This window comes from Ranitomeya variabilis, chromosome 7, assembly GCF_051348905.1.
Source record: "Ranitomeya variabilis isolate aRanVar5 chromosome 7, aRanVar5.hap1, whole genome shotgun sequence".
Lineage (NCBI taxonomy): Eukaryota > Metazoa > Chordata > Amphibia > Anura > Dendrobatidae > Ranitomeya > Ranitomeya variabilis.
The window spans coordinates 37992618-38009011 of NC_135238.1; the positions used below are offsets into that span (position 1 = coordinate 37992618).

General features: G+C 42.7%; 1 protein-coding gene across 3 annotated transcripts in view; it reads left to right on the forward strand.

The window, feature by feature from the left end:
* PRKAR1B (protein kinase cAMP-dependent type I regulatory subunit beta) overlaps positions 1 to 16394 on the forward strand; it is a 185779-nt gene that overhangs the window by 128112 nt on the left and 41273 nt on the right. For all 3 annotated transcript variants that reach the window (XM_077274886.1, XM_077274888.1, XM_077274889.1), the window contains exon 7: positions 12840 to 12998. In XM_077274886.1, coding sequence (XP_077131001.1) covers positions 12840 to 12998 — 159 coding nt within the window. The remainder of the gene's footprint in view (positions 1 to 12839; positions 12999 to 16394) is intronic.

Consider the following 16394-nt stretch of genomic DNA (forward strand, 5'->3'; position numbering starts at 1 on the left):
AAACAGGTCTGTCCCAACCAAACCAAGTCAAATAATACTCTTGGATCATCTGTTTATCTTGTCATAGCTAAACATGGTTATAAAATTGGTGGCAAGGTTTTGACTACTGAAGATTTTATGGAAAATAGTCTCAATGTCTTGTGTGCGTTTCAGTCTTTAGGTCCTCAATGATTCCTGTGGTTGTCTTGATGAACTTCTTAAAATATTTGCTAATCTAATTGTCATTTCCTAAAGATGATGTATTTTAATAATATATCACAAATAGATAAGATAAAGCTTCAGCCAGATCTTCAGTAGAAGGATCTACTAAAGAATTTGATTGATGTGATTGAATTGTCAATGTTTTGTCTCCCCTGTAGGCCAAAATGTGCACAGAAGTCTTTGCCGACACTTAAAGAGTACCTGTCGTTTGCTAAAAAAAAAATCAATAAATATCTGGTAAAAATTCTTGAAACTCCCCTTATTCTGCCGCTCTTTTTCATTTTGTGCTGCGTCGCTCCATTGTATAGATATTCACATTTGTTGTTTTTGGTACACAGCATGTGAAATCTCTGCTTTGTAGTGAAACTGGGCGTTTTTTTAAGTCTCTGAGGGCGTGTGCTTTAATCTTTCATCCTAGATGTGGCCAATCAGCTCGTCAGTGTCTGAGACTGCTAGATCACCTGCCAATCTGTGATTGGCAGTATCTGGGAGGGAGGGCTAAAAGCACATAGGAGACTCTGAAGAAACTCCCAGTTGGACTGTGAAGCAGAGATTTCACATCGTGCGCTCCAAAAGCAACAAATGTGAATATCTCTGCAATGGAGCAACACATCGCAAAATGGAAAAGAACGGCAGAATCAGGGGAGCTCAGGGAGTTTTACAAGGTATTATTATTATTTATTTGTATGGCACCATTAATTCCATGGTGCTGTACATGAGAAGGGGTTATATTAAAATACAAATATCACTTACAGTAAGCAAAACTAACAATAACAGACTGATACAGAGGTAAGAGGACCCTGCCCTTGCGGGCTTACATTCTACAGGATTATGTTGAAGGAGACAGTAGGTTGAGGGTTGCAGTAGCTCCGATGGTGTTGAGGTGGCCGTGTGGTCGCTACAGGTTGTAAGCTTCTTTGAAGAGGTGGGTTTTCAGGTTTCTTTTGAAGGATCAAAATGTGGTGGATAACTGGACCTGTTGGGGCACAGAATTCCAGAGGATAGGGGATATTCGGGAGAAGTCTTTGAGGCGATTGGGTGAGGAGCGAATAAACGTGGAGGAGAGAAGGAGTTCTTGGGAGGACCTAAGATTACGTGAGGGAAGATATTGAGAGATTAGTTTGGAAATATATGGAGGAGAAAGGTTATGGATGGCTTTGTAGGTAGTGTTAGTAGTTTAAACTGGATATGCTGGGAAATTGGGAGCCAGTGAAGGGATTTGCAAAGAGGGGAAGCAGGAGTGTAGTGAGGAGAGAGATTAATTAGTTGGGCAGCAGAGTTAAGGACGGAGTGGAGGGGTGCGAGAGTGTTAGAAGGTAGGCCACAGAGGAGGATGTTGCAGTAGTCGAGGCGGGAGATGATTAGGGCATGGACAAGGATTTTGGTAGAGTGAGGGTTGAGGAAAGGACGGATTCTGGAAATATTTTTGAGCTCGAGGCGACAGGAGGTGGCGAGAGCTTGGATGTATGGTATTAAACTCAGTTATTTTGCTCAAGTGACAGGTCCTCTTTAAGGTATTCATACACATAAAACTTGTATTGACTGGCTAGGTTGGTTGATGTTTGTTTGTCATGTTGGGATAAAAAGGCATCAGAAATGTTGAATTTTTGCATGCCTGATTCTTTGTTTTAAAAGGTTAACACATTCAGTGCAAATTCATGCTCGACTAAATCGAAAGTAATGTATAGGGAGTTCAGCTATTCGGCTGTCAGCTATTGAAATTGTATAGCTACCTTAAGATGCCTAGACACTTAAAATAACTATAAATGCTGATTTATCTCTTAAAAAGGTTTTCCACTATCAAAAATAAGTCCTTAATCGATCAGATACGTCTCTCTGCCACTGCTCCGGTCTCCGTGTCTTGACGTTAACAGTGCTGTCACAAGTTCAGGTGACAGTAACACAGTAGCCAATCACTGAGCTTGTACTATCTACATCAACAGAGTTGGTGAGTTCAATGATTGACTGCATCGGTGATGTAATCATGATGTCACTGCCGCAGATAAAAGACAGAAACTGTAACAGCGTCAGGGAGCCGCCATTAGACTGGGGAGAGTGAATGCTATATATATATATTTATTTTTTACAAGTATCCAATTATATGAGGGTCACTTTTTTAATGCCTTCTATACACATGCGCTCTCCTCTGGTCATTTAAGCATATCTAGTAAGACAGGGCTTAGCGATCTTTTGTTTTGCTGCAGATTAAACAGTGGGGGGAGGCTCCTGCTGCAGACAGTTGTCTAAGCCCCTGAGATACACAGAGAAGATTTCTGTGATTGGACCCATAGGATGATCGCTGGAGGTCCACTTCTAGGACAGTCATAGAATCCAGGAATGTTGAGTTGCAAGGCACCTCCAGGGTCATCGTGTCCTACCCCCTGCTCAATGCAGAAAATGGGGATCCTGAGCCCTCTACTTAAATGAAGCAATGATGGATCATTAACGCTTTATTGTATTCACAGACTGACGGAGATAGCCGAGAACAGTGATCGACTGTCTTCGTCTGCCAAATAGACTTTGCATGGAGCTGTAGTGTTCATATTTAACTAACACTCAGTTCATACTTGGGACTCGGGCCCCCGGTTCTCGTGTATGGTTGGGGTCCTTACAGGAACACCTTTAAAAATCAACAACTTTGCACCTATTCTATAAGTTATCATTGGGTTACAACCCCTTTAATCAACATGGCGAAAATGGAGCCCTGAGCACTACCCCATTGATCTATTTTTGAGATTTTTTGGAATGGCAATTAAAGGAGTATTCTCAGTTTATAAAAATGCTAGGCTATACCATCACTTTAGGTGGGGATCCGATTTTTGGGGAAAAAAAACATGTCCCTTTTTTAAATTTTCCATGTACATCAGATACCCAGCTGTGAGTGGAACCGTTATTGGTCCAGTTTGCTTTTAATGGATTCATAATGTAAATCTCTGCACACCTTGGGGCCGGGAGCTACTGTGTAAGCCAAAACCGGACTGGGAGGTGACCTAAATGTCAGACCCCAAAAAATCATAAGTGATGGCAAATCTTAGCAAAATTCCTTTTACCCACCAACCTCAGTAATGATGCAAATCTTCTCTGTGTTCCAAAATCTATTGGAGTAGATTGTCGGAGACATCTTTATATCAACGCCTGTGGGCTCGGAATAATTGGGATGGGATGTTCCTAGCATTTTTTGCATACATCAATACATCTGCAACCTTTGGTCGCTCCAGACGAAGCAATAAATCCTAGCATACCTTGACAGCTACAGGTCTACGTGTATGTGCCGTACATTTCTATCCATGTGGAAATTATTGGGTGTCTCCTGCGAGCTGATGTTTTGTTATGTAATTGGCTGCTAATATTTTAGGCAGTAGCTTTATCCAGGAGCAGAGCCAGCTTCACGTTTCATGCCGCAGACCTTATCTGACATTAACACATCGCATATCTACTAGAAAAAAATGTTCAGACCTGTCTCCGACTAAACGAATTGTAAAGAAACTGAACAGATGTGATGACACGCCGGGTGTATTTCTGCCAAGGAGAACGTGGATCACGGCGGCAGAGATCATACGGATTCATTTTTTAGTACTAACTATAGTAGCAGACATGAAATGCATGGACATGAGGGCTACAGAAAAGGTGGAATCAATAGAATAACCCATAAGAACAGACTTTTCCGAGAAAGTGGCCGTTCGGTGTTGGGTTCTAGTTCCAATAGTGGCACCCTATATAACGTTAGGCTCAAGTTAGAGAAAAAAAACTTCTAGAACCAAACTTTGGTAACTTTTCTAACCTTTCATCGATCTTGTAAATGAGGACCCACTTCCCGCTGTTGGTTTAACAGGGACCAGGCGCTCCTTCTCTGTCCCTGACACTAGGGGGCACCCTAGCTCGCTCTATTCCCCAGGATACTGCTGAAGGTGAAGATGCCGGGGCCGCCACCCTTGCCTTATCTCCTGAGTTAGCCCTCTACCTGTTCTCTTCCCCCACCAAGGGAAGAGGGGTGCGACCATGCACCGCAGTACACCAAGCTGACAAGCAAGGCAACACAAACGAGGGTTAAGAGAAAATACCAGGCATACAAATATTCATTCACATATAACAAAGGAATGCACCTGGGAATGGAGGAAGGGGAATAAACCAAAGTAGAGGAGGGAAGGGAATTGCCACACTTACAAACCAGGCAACAGTCACAGATAACTCCTCCAAAACTCCTTCTCATATGAACTCCTCTCCTCCTAAGCCATGCAGTAAATGCTAGCTCTGACATGGATTTGAATCAGGAGCCAGATGATAAAGGGAACGGGAGTGGCTGACTGAGCTCAGCTGAGAGCTCAGGGTTTTGCAATATGGCCGATTAACCCCTCTTGAAGGAGAAATGCTTCTCAGTGCAAGAGTAGGAGCAATCAAACGCCGTGGCCTTCTGGCTCCTCTCTGTTGCGGAAACCCTGCTACACCGTTAGTGAGTCTGTGTCTGTGGAAACCTCTAGAGATCAGCTGCAATCACAGATTTCAGTATTACATGATGCCCAATAAAATGGACTGATTACCATGTTGTACCCCAATCCAAGGGCCGATTCATCAAGAGTGGTGTTTTATGGAAAGATTGAATTTACCGCATCTTTCAGCTGTCGCGTACTAGCGGTGGAATTGAATATTCTGCATTAATTTATGCCACACTTGTGGTGTAAATGATAATAAATGTTTCAGGATGTGCTAGACCATGACCAATTTTGCTAAACCCCACCAGTTTTCAAAAAAGCTGGCAAAGCTGACGGAAACATGCAAAAAAGTCGTAAAATTTTGTGCAAAAATTCAGCACCCTTCAACAGTTTTTACACCAGTTCTCTACCGAAAACTGTTTGAGGTGTAGATAGTTTTTGACAGCTGTTCTTGGTAATAGAGGAGGAACCTGAGCAGGACTAATTTTATACCACCTAAAAGGACCGATGGACGAGCTTGCACTAATAGTATCTGTGTAAAGTGGTTGTAAAGGATTAGAATAAGGGTATGTTTTTGCTTTTTTTTCTCCAGAAACATTCACATACTTGTCCATATCCACTTCTGGCATCGCAGTTCGTTCCACTCACTTCAGCAGGTGCAATACCAGACACAGCCTATGAACAGGTGTGGCGCTGTGTCTGAAGAAAGAAAGCAAACTATCCTTTTTACAACTTTTGTCAACCCTTTTAACTGATTCTTTTAATGATAACTCGAACCAAAAACAAGTTTCAAGTCTTCTTACTGATGTAGATTTTGGCTTGTAGCCCACTAAGCAGCACAAGATGTTCTACAATGGCAACCCGATGCGCCAAAAAATAGAAAAGAAAAGCGGTGGCAGATAGAGGGCAGCGTGCCCAGTGCTAGATCAAGGAAAGGTGAGTAACAGATGTACATACCATAACTGTACAAAAGTTTTAGGCAGATAGGAAAAAAATGCTGCTTGGAGAACTAACCACAGATCTTGTGTGGATGTCGCTTGCCCAAATCTTTCTGTCTCTTCATGTAATACCAGATAGACTCGATGATTTGAGATCAGGATCTTCAGGGGTCATATCATCACTTCCGGGACTCCTTGGTCGTCTTCTTTTTTCTGAAAATAGTTCTTAGCGACTGTATGTTTGGGGTCGTTGTCCTGCTGCAGAATCATTTTGGAGCCTATCGGATGTCTCCCTGATGGTATTGCATGATGGATAAGTATCTACCTGTTTTTCTCAGCATTGGGACACCATTAATCGTGACTAAATCCTCAACGTCATTTGGTGAAATGCAGGCCGAAATTAGCAAGTACCCTTCACCATGCTTCACTGTTCCCTCATTATTTGACCACTTTCCAGTGAACAAACTGCCTTCTGTTACAGCCGAATATCTCACGTTTTGACCTATCAGACCAGAGCATCTGCTTCCATTTTTTTCTCCAACCTGGTTCCTATGTTTATTTGCATAGTTGAGTCACTTGGTTTGTTTTTGTGTCAAAGGAATGGCTTTTGGCCACAATTTTTCCATGAAGACCACTTCTGGACAGATTCCTCTGAACAATAACTGGGTGCCACTGGTTGCTGCCAGGTCTGATTTGATAGCACTGCTGTAAATCTTCCAATTTCAAAGAGAAATAATCATGAAGTGTCTCATCTGCTACAATAAGTTTCTTTGGCCGACCACTGTATATACAATCCCCAAGACTGCCGATTTTTTGGCATCTTCAATTCCGAGAAATTCAGGCAGATACTTTTCCATCATGCAAACGATCAGGGAGATATCTGCTTGGCCCTACTTTTTTTTGCACAAGGATAATGATTCCAGACATACAGCCAGTGTCGTTAAGATCTATCTTCAGTGTAAAGAAGAACAATAAGTCCTGGAAGTGATGACATGGCTTCTACAAAACCCCAATCTCAACATCATTGAGTTTGTCTGGGATTATATAAAGAGACAGAAGGATACATCTGGGCAAGAAAAAGAAAATTACATCTACAGAATGGGAGGAATAGAACTAAGCAACAGCACATGTGAAAAAGACTTGGGTATACTAATAGATTACAGACTGCACATGAGCCAACAGTGTGATGCAGCAGCAAAAAAGGCATATACAGTTCTTGGATGTATTAACAGAATCATACAATCTAGATCACATGAAGTAATTATCCCCTGCTATTCCTCCTTGGTCAGTCCTCATCTGAATACTGTGCCCGATCGTGGGAACCACATTGTGCAAAAGACATTGAAAAACTGGAGCACGTTCAGAGAAGAGCTATCAGGATAGTGAGCGGACTGCAAAGTAGTCATATGAGGAACGGTTAAAGGACCTGGGAATATTTAGCTTGCAAAATAGAAGGCTAAGAGGAGACCTAATAGCTGTCTAGAAATATCTGAAGGGAAGTCACAGAGTAGAGGCATCATCCTTATTCGCATTTGCGCATGGAAACACGAGAAGACATGGAATGGAACTGAAAGGGAGTAGATGCAGAATAGATAGTAGAAAAAACTTTTTGACAGTGAGGATGATCAATGAGTAAAACAGGCTGCCAGGAGAGGTGGTGAGTTCTCCTTCAATGGAAGTCTTCAAACAGAGGCTGGACAGACATCTGTCTGAAATGGTTTAGAGAATCGTGCACGATGACCCTTGAGGTCCCTTCCAACTCTAACATTCTATGATTTACACAAGAGACATCCACAGATCTGTCATTAGTTCTCCAAAATGTTTGGAACACCCTATCTGGCAAGTTTCTTCAAAAACTGCAAGTACCTAGAAGAACTAATGATGTTCTGAAGGCTTTCCCTTTTGTTCATTCATTGCCTTTTGTTTATTCGTAAAAATAAACTTCTATTCTTGGAAACTTTTTCACGTTGCAGCATTGTTTCCACACCTGCTTAAAACTTTTACACAGTGCTATATAGGGTCAATAAGTTTGAAAACAAAATGCACAGGTTCTTTTAGGTAAACCTAAATGATATCACATAATCACTGCTCTGATTGAAGCAGACTGGATAAAATTCTTCTACTGGGAATAGTAGTACCGCAACAGCTGAAACACCACAGTTTTGATGAGCCAGCCTTAGATATGTCATAGCCTTAAGTGACATTTACTCTCCTGTATCTTTTCGCACATCTGTATGAAAGTACGTGTGAAGGAGATGTGTTAGTGGGATGAGTGCGTGCTTCCTCAACCACTTGAAAGAAGCACTTGTTAGGACACAGATGTAGAAACATTGCTGGGACTCTGCGGGCGCCTCGCTCTTCGGTGTAACGCTATGAATACGTAATGACCCAACTTTATTCGTAACCTCAGCCACATGAAGGCCACCATGCAGAAACCCGAAGCTTGGACTAAAAGTGAAAAGCATTCACAGAGCAAACATCTCTCTTATCCTCAGTTTACATTGGTTCTTTTTACCGAACGTTGAGAGCTGCATGCTTTACAGTGATACACTCAATGGTGGCTGATAAAGACAGTCAGGGCTGATAAGATCTGTGAGAATGTCTCACATCAAAGCCTACTGTCATGGCGGTGGCATGTGAGGACAGGAAGGACCTATCTACAGCATTGGCCTTCATGTGGCTGACCACAAAAGGATGGGCACATCGGAGGTGTCCTGAAATCACACACAGGCATAGAATTTTGTTATTTTATGTGAGAGGGTGGACAGATAGAGGACGCAGCAATGTCCTCTATTTCTCATACTTGCTAACTTTTAAAGGGGGTTTTTCAAGATTAAAAAATGGATTTGACTATCTTGTGAGACAAATCATTTCCTTAAACTTACTAATTGATTATCATTAATAATTCTCCTCCCCTTCAGATAATTTAACCAATGCTGCCTCAATTAGCGGGTTGCGCACACTAACATCGCGTGTTGCGGACACATGACCTTAGCTCAGGAGTTATTGGATGATGCAGTCACATGATCACAGGATGTGATGTCACTATTCGTAGCAAGACGAGCATCAGGACAGTGGTGGAGGTACTACTGTTGGGCAAATTTCAGAAAGAGACTGTCCAGTAGTTTTCCATAATGCCCCTTATAGAAAGTGGACCTTCAAAAATTTACAAAAACAAGGTCCATTTTGTTGGCCACCTTTCTCAGTACGTCTTATATTGTAATCTCCATGAGCCACTCTTCAAGTGTCCACCTAAAAACTTAATGAACCTAATAAAGTTGTGTATGAAGGGGCTCTAATCATTTATCTACATGGTGCCCATGTGATCTCCGTGTTTGGGTTTCCTCTAGGCCGTGATATAGCGCACAAGAGGGGTGGGGGGTACAATGACAGCGTAAAATTCCTAAAGGAAAAAGAAAAAGTACCCAGGACCTTGGACACCTCCGATTTGATCTTTGAACTTTACTGTTAAGGCCCGTTGGCTTCCTGCCCCACCACTCTCCATCCATACACTAGAAAGCATCAGCGTCCTGGTACAATTGGCGCCATGACGTCACTGTATGGTGCCACCTGTGCTGGACCACTCTGTATGTAGGTAAGAAGAGGACTTGATCACTTGGATTAGGTGAGTATAATCTTTTGGTGGGGGTAGCATAAAGCAGGTATTGTAACGTCTGGTGGTGACACTCAAGGTGCGTCATTACTTTTAGAAGGAGCATTATTACTTTCTAATAGGGGCACTGAGGGGACATTATTTTAAGGTGGAACTTGGGGGCATTATTTGTTTTAATGCAACACTTACTAGGTCAGACAGCGCAATACTTATCTTGGCCCAGGTGTTAGCAACTCATGCTTCGCCACTGCATCCTGGTACCCCTGTTTTCTCCTATACTCCAAAGACATACTCTTAAGGAGTCTAGTTCGGGGGCCCCAATAGGGACAGTTAACAATGACAATGACTGTAAAGCGTTGAGGAATATGTGGACCACCCTTTCTGCCTGCGTTTTTGTGCCTTGAGTTCCGATTGAATAAAGAGGTTAGGATTTCACAGGAAATTACATAGATCATAAAGAACAAAAATATCTCTTTTCTTGACGGTTCTCAGACTAAGTGCCAGGCTTCCCCTATTCACACCTATGTGGGGTAAGTAGAATGACAGTGCTAGATGCCCAAAATGATCACCCTTAGCCATCTCAGTTACTTGAGATTCCCTCTTACATGTCCCACTAACGTTCTCGAGAGGTCCACTTCTATGTGACAACACTGAAGTCATCTTCAGCAAGCAGATAGCTAAGCGTTACTTCCCGCCAATGTAGTGCAACGTGGGAGGTTGGGGAAGTTATTTCATGAAGGTCAGGCTCCAGAGACTGCTTGTCATCCAGCCCTTTAATATTACGTTAGTTTGTGAATTTACTTCTCATGTATTTCTGCAACTTGTGTGAAAAGGAAGATTCATTGACTCGTGATCTCATTCCAGGAGTGGTGCTCGAAAAGAGACGAAATTCCCAGCTCGGACTCGTCTAACCTGAGACAGCTTTCGTGCTTGACTTGATGAGAGTACAATAGACTTCACTGTGCCCAAAATAACTATCTGTCATTTCCTAAATTTCATTTTTTTTTCCCTCTGTTATGCCTTCAGATACTTGGAATGTGTCAAAGCCTGGGGCACCTTTCCAGCTGACTCCAAATATTTTGGGTGTCGTTGAGATTAGTGGACGTCCGACGCCTCTTGTCACGTTTTATGTGAAATCCTATCACATCTGTATTACGGATTTGTGTTATTATGTACACATTTACCCATGGGCTTCACTTAGAGTTAATGTTTAGCAGTGAATATTTTTTATATAAACAGTATCAGGTATTAAAAAGGTGATCCAGGATCATAAAAATGTGGCTGGATTCATCCAAACAGTGCCACACGTGTCCGCAGGTTGTATTTGGTATTGCAGCTTAGCCCAGTTCACTCTATTGGAGCTGAGTTGGAATATCCGGCACAACCCATGTGGTGCTGTTTGTAGAAAAATCTTTCAAATCCTATGTAAAACTGATCTGTTGCCGTATTTTTGGGCAGCATATTACAGCTACCAGCCGTTTATTAGAAGTATAGAAAAATACAAGAGACTCGTAGCTGCGAGTCTCGTGATCGCTGAGTCAGTACCCTAGAACGGCCACTACACAGTGTATGGAGCTGTGCTGTTCTGACTTTGTACACAGTGAAATTCCGGCGACAGTGTGGCTGGGCCATAGCTGATGAGTGGGGGTGTTCGGTGTTGAACCCCAACTGATCTGCTATCGATAACCTATCCTAAGTATAGGTCATCAATACATTAGTCCTGGACAATCCCTTTAATTTGTTTGACTGTGAAAAGAAGAATATCTACCAAAAATATATTTAGTTAATGGGGTGTTCTTAAGTTCTTAAATTGCTTTCATTAGTTAAGTAGCATGAAAATAAACAATTTTGCCATTGATTTGCTTTTTCTATCTGCTGTCATTCTCCTGCAATGGTAGATTTTTATCTTTTATAGTGTACAGCTAGTTTCCATGGGCCTTGGCCACTACTTCCTGGCTGAGCATGTGCAGTGGTTACATTCCAGGAGATAAATTAACTGTTAGCATTCCAGGCACCTCTCTCTAGCTTTTTGGGTTGGCTGTTCACCTCCCTTCAGGGATACTGGGCAGTTGCAGTGTCTGTGGTTTGTGGACCCACTGCTCTACGGCCGGTCTTTCCCTGGAGAGGTGTAACTAATCAGCTACCTGGTATTCACTGGAGCCTGTGATGGTGAGGTCAGGCTTGAGCGGCAGGTAATTGCCAGGTGCCACCTCATAGCAGTGTCCGGAGTAGTAGGAGCTGACCCCAAGGATCATAGACACTGGGTCGGATCGTGTGTTCCAGGCAGGACAAGATGGCCACTGGTACGGATTCAGACTGTGCAGCTTCTAGATAGAAGACAGAATGGCCACTCAGTTCTGGTACAGACTGTACAGCTACTGAGTAGCAGACAGATCAGGTATGAAAGTAGGGATACAGGTTAGACAACTCGGTAACAGGATCAGATAAAGGGGACAGGGGGACCTAACAACATACAGGCAAGTAACTAACACAAATGTTGTTCAGGCACCTCCCAACAGGTGACGGTGCCTTAAGTGGTAAGTGTCTGCCTGCTATTGGCTGGGGACACTTTAGGAGAGTGCGCTTTGTCTCTTTAAGAGACAGGGAACGCGTGCATGCATACTCTTAAACGCTCTGCCAGGGAATCTGCCAGATCCTAGGGAGTGGAGGCAGGAGACGCTGATGGGCTGCCGAGGCGGTGATCAAGTCGGCGTCCTTGCCTGGAGTAGGGAGTGAAGGCACGCAAAGGCGCCGGCTGTATAGCAGTGTCTTGTGTTAATGGCGGTTGCTGGTGGGTATGGGTATTTTTAGTCTTCTGTTTTTGTGTATTGTAATTAAGATAAAAATATATTTATATTTAATTTTGGGGGGTTATTTTCTATCAGCATAAGTTTTGATAAGTTATTCACAGGTTCATAGCATTAATGCAACCCATTCAGCTGCACAGGGGCCCAAGAGGTAAGGAGGTGACTACCACCTCCATCATTCAGCTGACCAATTTCTACAGTTAGAATGTGACATATTTTTCAAGAGCTCCTTTTTTTGAGGTGGTTCCACTGGCTGCGCTCTACAATGCATTGTGTGATAGCTTTGTTTCCAAGAATTTTCCCAGGAGATGGTTGACTTTTAAGAAATTAGTCTGGAAGCCCAACTATTTTGAGGTTAATCGGTTTAGGATAAAGAAATGGATCTGTAGGAACAAAGAACAGGTCTCATCAAAGGCCACCTTAGCCTCTCGTCTTCCCCTGCCACCCTCATTACTTCTATCAACACGTCTTCTCGCTTTTAGGTTTGACAGGTGTAATAAAGGGTCACAGTTGTGACAGTTCTGCTTGTCGATTCTGTGAGTGTCCAAACTACAGAGCAAAAAATATCCTAAGTCCAGCGAGCCAAAGGATCTAAAAATTCCCTGGGGTAAATGCAACCATTGTAGTATAACAGCGAGTCCTGAAACTCGATCCTCAAAGTAGGTTGTCAAGCTTTTGTGACCAAGTGAGGAAACTATTAGGCTATTGTTTGTGCCCCTATTCTTTTCCTTAAATCATTAGTAAAAAAAAAAAAAAAAGATTATTAATAGGTTCAGAGATAACCGAAGACATGGGCTAAAAGCAAACAATTTCCTGCTTGTTAACCCTTTCATTTGTTTCATTTGTTCAGGTCTACGTGAATGGAGAGTGGGTCACCAGCATTGGAGAAGGAGGAAGCTTTGGAGAACTTGCATTAATCTACGGCACCCCGAGAGCTGCAACGGTCAAAGCCAAAACTGACCTTAAGTTGTGGGGTATCGATCGGGACAGTTATAGACGTATTCTTATGGTAAGCTGGTTTTCGCTGATTTTTAATTGAAGCAGTCAGAAGACCCTTGATGATTGGTAAAATGCTCAAAGGACGTAGAAACCCTCGTGTCCTTCGATTAGACGATCAATCTGCAAATGCTCTTTGTTGGCTGACCTCATCTTTTTCTTTGCTCATTGATTGCTGGTATCACATCCTGCCAGGTAAAAAGGGATGTGCTGCCAAACTGTAGTAATGTCTGTTTGACCCCATACAGTCCCCATACAGTCTCCATACAGTCTCCATACAGTCTGCACATTCACAATTCTTGCGAAATGTAAAATGAGCACTGACAGACTTCATAGATCATCAACTGATGATTAGGAAAGGACCCTTATATCCACTGGTGAGCTCCACAAAGTACTGGTGGTAATGCAGTCGAGCTCCCCATACAGTCCCCATACAGTCTGAACATTCACAATGCTTGCCAAATGTAAAATGAGCACTGACAGACTTCCTAAATATGGTAATCAGCTGATGATTGTGAGAGGACCCTAATATCCACTGGTGAGCTCCACAAAGTACTGGTGGTAATGGAATCGAGATTACCCATTTGGTTATGCCATGTAACGGGCAAACAGCAGGGATCATTTCTGGTCAAGGGCTAAATCGCTCTGTCCTGTTTTAGACTCTCACTTGACATGCGGCAGTTTTACAAAAACATGGATCTCGTCACTTTTGCACCAGTCTGTTTGTCAGCCTTCTTAAAGGATCACGTAGTGTTTTTTTGGAAATAAGATCTCAGTAAGCCTTCCACCGATGTTCATATATTGCAGGACCAGGAATCCTAAAATGAAAGTTGGCTCATAAAGCATAGCTATTAATAAGATTCCCAAACATGTGTCAGGAGCTTACCAGAAGTGGAGTTGTTATTTTTATAACGCAGATTACATTTTAGGATGACCCATTTTGAAAAACCCAGAAACACCTCTGTCTCAATTGCTTTTTGTAAACAGGAAGATGTCCTCATATGGTTTGAAATCAATATGATTCTGTTTTGCTCTGTATGAGTAAGGTTGTGAGCATAGGGGAGGGAATATAGGAAAATATGGAATATTGGTCTTAATCTAAAGTGCCCAATTTTATAACAGTTGCATAGCTCTTAATACAATCAATGCATCTTTAGCCATCTGTGCAACAGAAAGCCCGTCTTCAACCATAGTAAATTTGCCGTACAGCAGGAGGACCTACTGCTTCCACGAACCCCACCTACTTAAAAAAAAAAAATGTAAAAAAAATATATTGCTCCTTATTAATTTCCAGTGCTGATCAAAAACTGATAAGTATGTGGGGTTTGGTGGAAATGAGATTCCAGATATCAGACAGTAGGAGATAGAAGAGCAAGAAACAAGGAAGGTGGTACTGGTATACAATAAAGGGAAGATACACTGGGCAGCCATAACTTAAAAACCATTATTGTATCGTCAACACAGCTCTAGCCTAGTGAGGTATGGACTCCATAAAACCTCAGAAGGAGTCCTCTGATCGATGGCATCAAGATATTTCCAGCAAGTCCTGTACAAGTTGAGGCCTCCATGGATCCAACTGTTCGTCCCACAGATGCCGAATCGGAATGATGTTTCAGGAACTTAAAAGCCATGTCAATACCTTGATCTCTTTGTCATGTTCATGAAATCATTCCTGAACAATATTGGCACTGCTGAAGGTTGCCTTATCCTAGTGAATGAGTGCACTGCCATAAGGGAGTACCGCTGCCATAAAGGGGAGTACTTGGTCTGAAAAGTGTTTAGGTAGGTGGATATTTGTGCACATGAATGCCAGGGTTCAAGGATCCCTGAAGAACATTTCCTAAAGTTTAGCTCTGCCTCCACTGACTTCCTTTCATCCCTTAGTTAACCCTAGTGCCATCTGTTCCACAGGTAAGTAAAGGCCCCCTCATACACTTTTGATAGCTGTTGGACAAACAATGTTTCCGCCGATTTCTCCCATACACAGGAACACTTACTCTGTCTGACAGAGGCGCTGCCCGGACATCTCTGGTGGCGACTTATCTCTTAGAGAACAAAATGATAGGCAGTCTGAAATTGGACATGCCAGATAATTATCTCCCCCAATGGATAGGCCCACAAATTTTACTGTCAACCAAACCCATTGATATCAACAGGTTCGGCTAATATTAGTCTAATGTGTATGAGGGGCTTTACCGACACACATCCGGTCATCTACATGGGCCTTGATCATGTATGACCCTGAACTCTTTTTGATAGGTGCTAACCACTGCATTTTATGAACACCCCACTAGACCTGCTATTTTTTAAATGCTCGGATACGCCCATCTAACCAGCAAACTTTTCTTGCGCCCAACACAGATATTCTCACCGGTCTTAATTAAATGAAATGTTGGAGTCAAACACTGCTGATTCATTAAGGAGCATCTGACGAGTGGTGTGCACCTCCATGCACCACATCAAAAACCTCATTCCAGTCAATAGATTTCTGGCGTAAGGAATGCCACAGCATTGAATTAGACAAGTTGTGGCGTTCTGCCCCCGTCCCTCCCTTGCTCCACTTATTTTGGCGGAGCAAGGAGAAACTGAAAATGCCAAAAGTTGAAAAAATGTTTGCATAACTCCAAGTTGCACAAAAATTTTGCAACTTTTTAAAGCAATTTACTCCAGAATTCGGGCAAAATTGCTCTGATGAATCGGTCCCATAAACTTTAATAGTACACACCGTCTGCCTAATTTATCCCCATTGACTGGTGCCATTGTCAGAAGATTACCAATGCTCTTCACTTCACCTTCGGTTTCTTAAGGATGGTAAGGTTGATCAGTTTTTGGGAAAAGTTTTGGAAATTGGTAGGTCTACCGCCATGCCGACAAGAAGTGCTAAATGCCATATGTGATAGGTGTTGGCTCTGCTCGTAAACTCCAAAGGAGCTGGTCTTGGTTACAGAATAAATCCAGGGCAAATGCAAGACCATTGGAAACCAAGGCTGTGACAACTGAAGGAAACCTTGGAGAAGTCCTTAAGGCGCCCATCAATTCACAGCGCCTGCTCTGCTACTGAATGGCAGGAGCATGGAGATCCAGTGGTTAAGCTGCTGCGTCAACATCTCCCGCTGTGAATTATTACAATGGAAGACCCTTCATTGTAATATTTGCTCCTTCACAAGGCAATCTGTCAAGATCCGTTCCACTTAGCATGATCACAATGTTGTAATCGCCCATGAATGTAATGAGCTAGATGTTTTGTGTTTATATATAGCCAGAAGTTTTGAAGCAGCGGCGGCGCGGTTGGCACGGCAGATCAGAGCGGGATTATCGGTGGACAGGAGAAGAAAATTCTGAGATGCTTGAGTCCTCCTAGCGTGCTTCGAATCTGCAAATCGCAGCAAAACTATGTCACAGGATTACT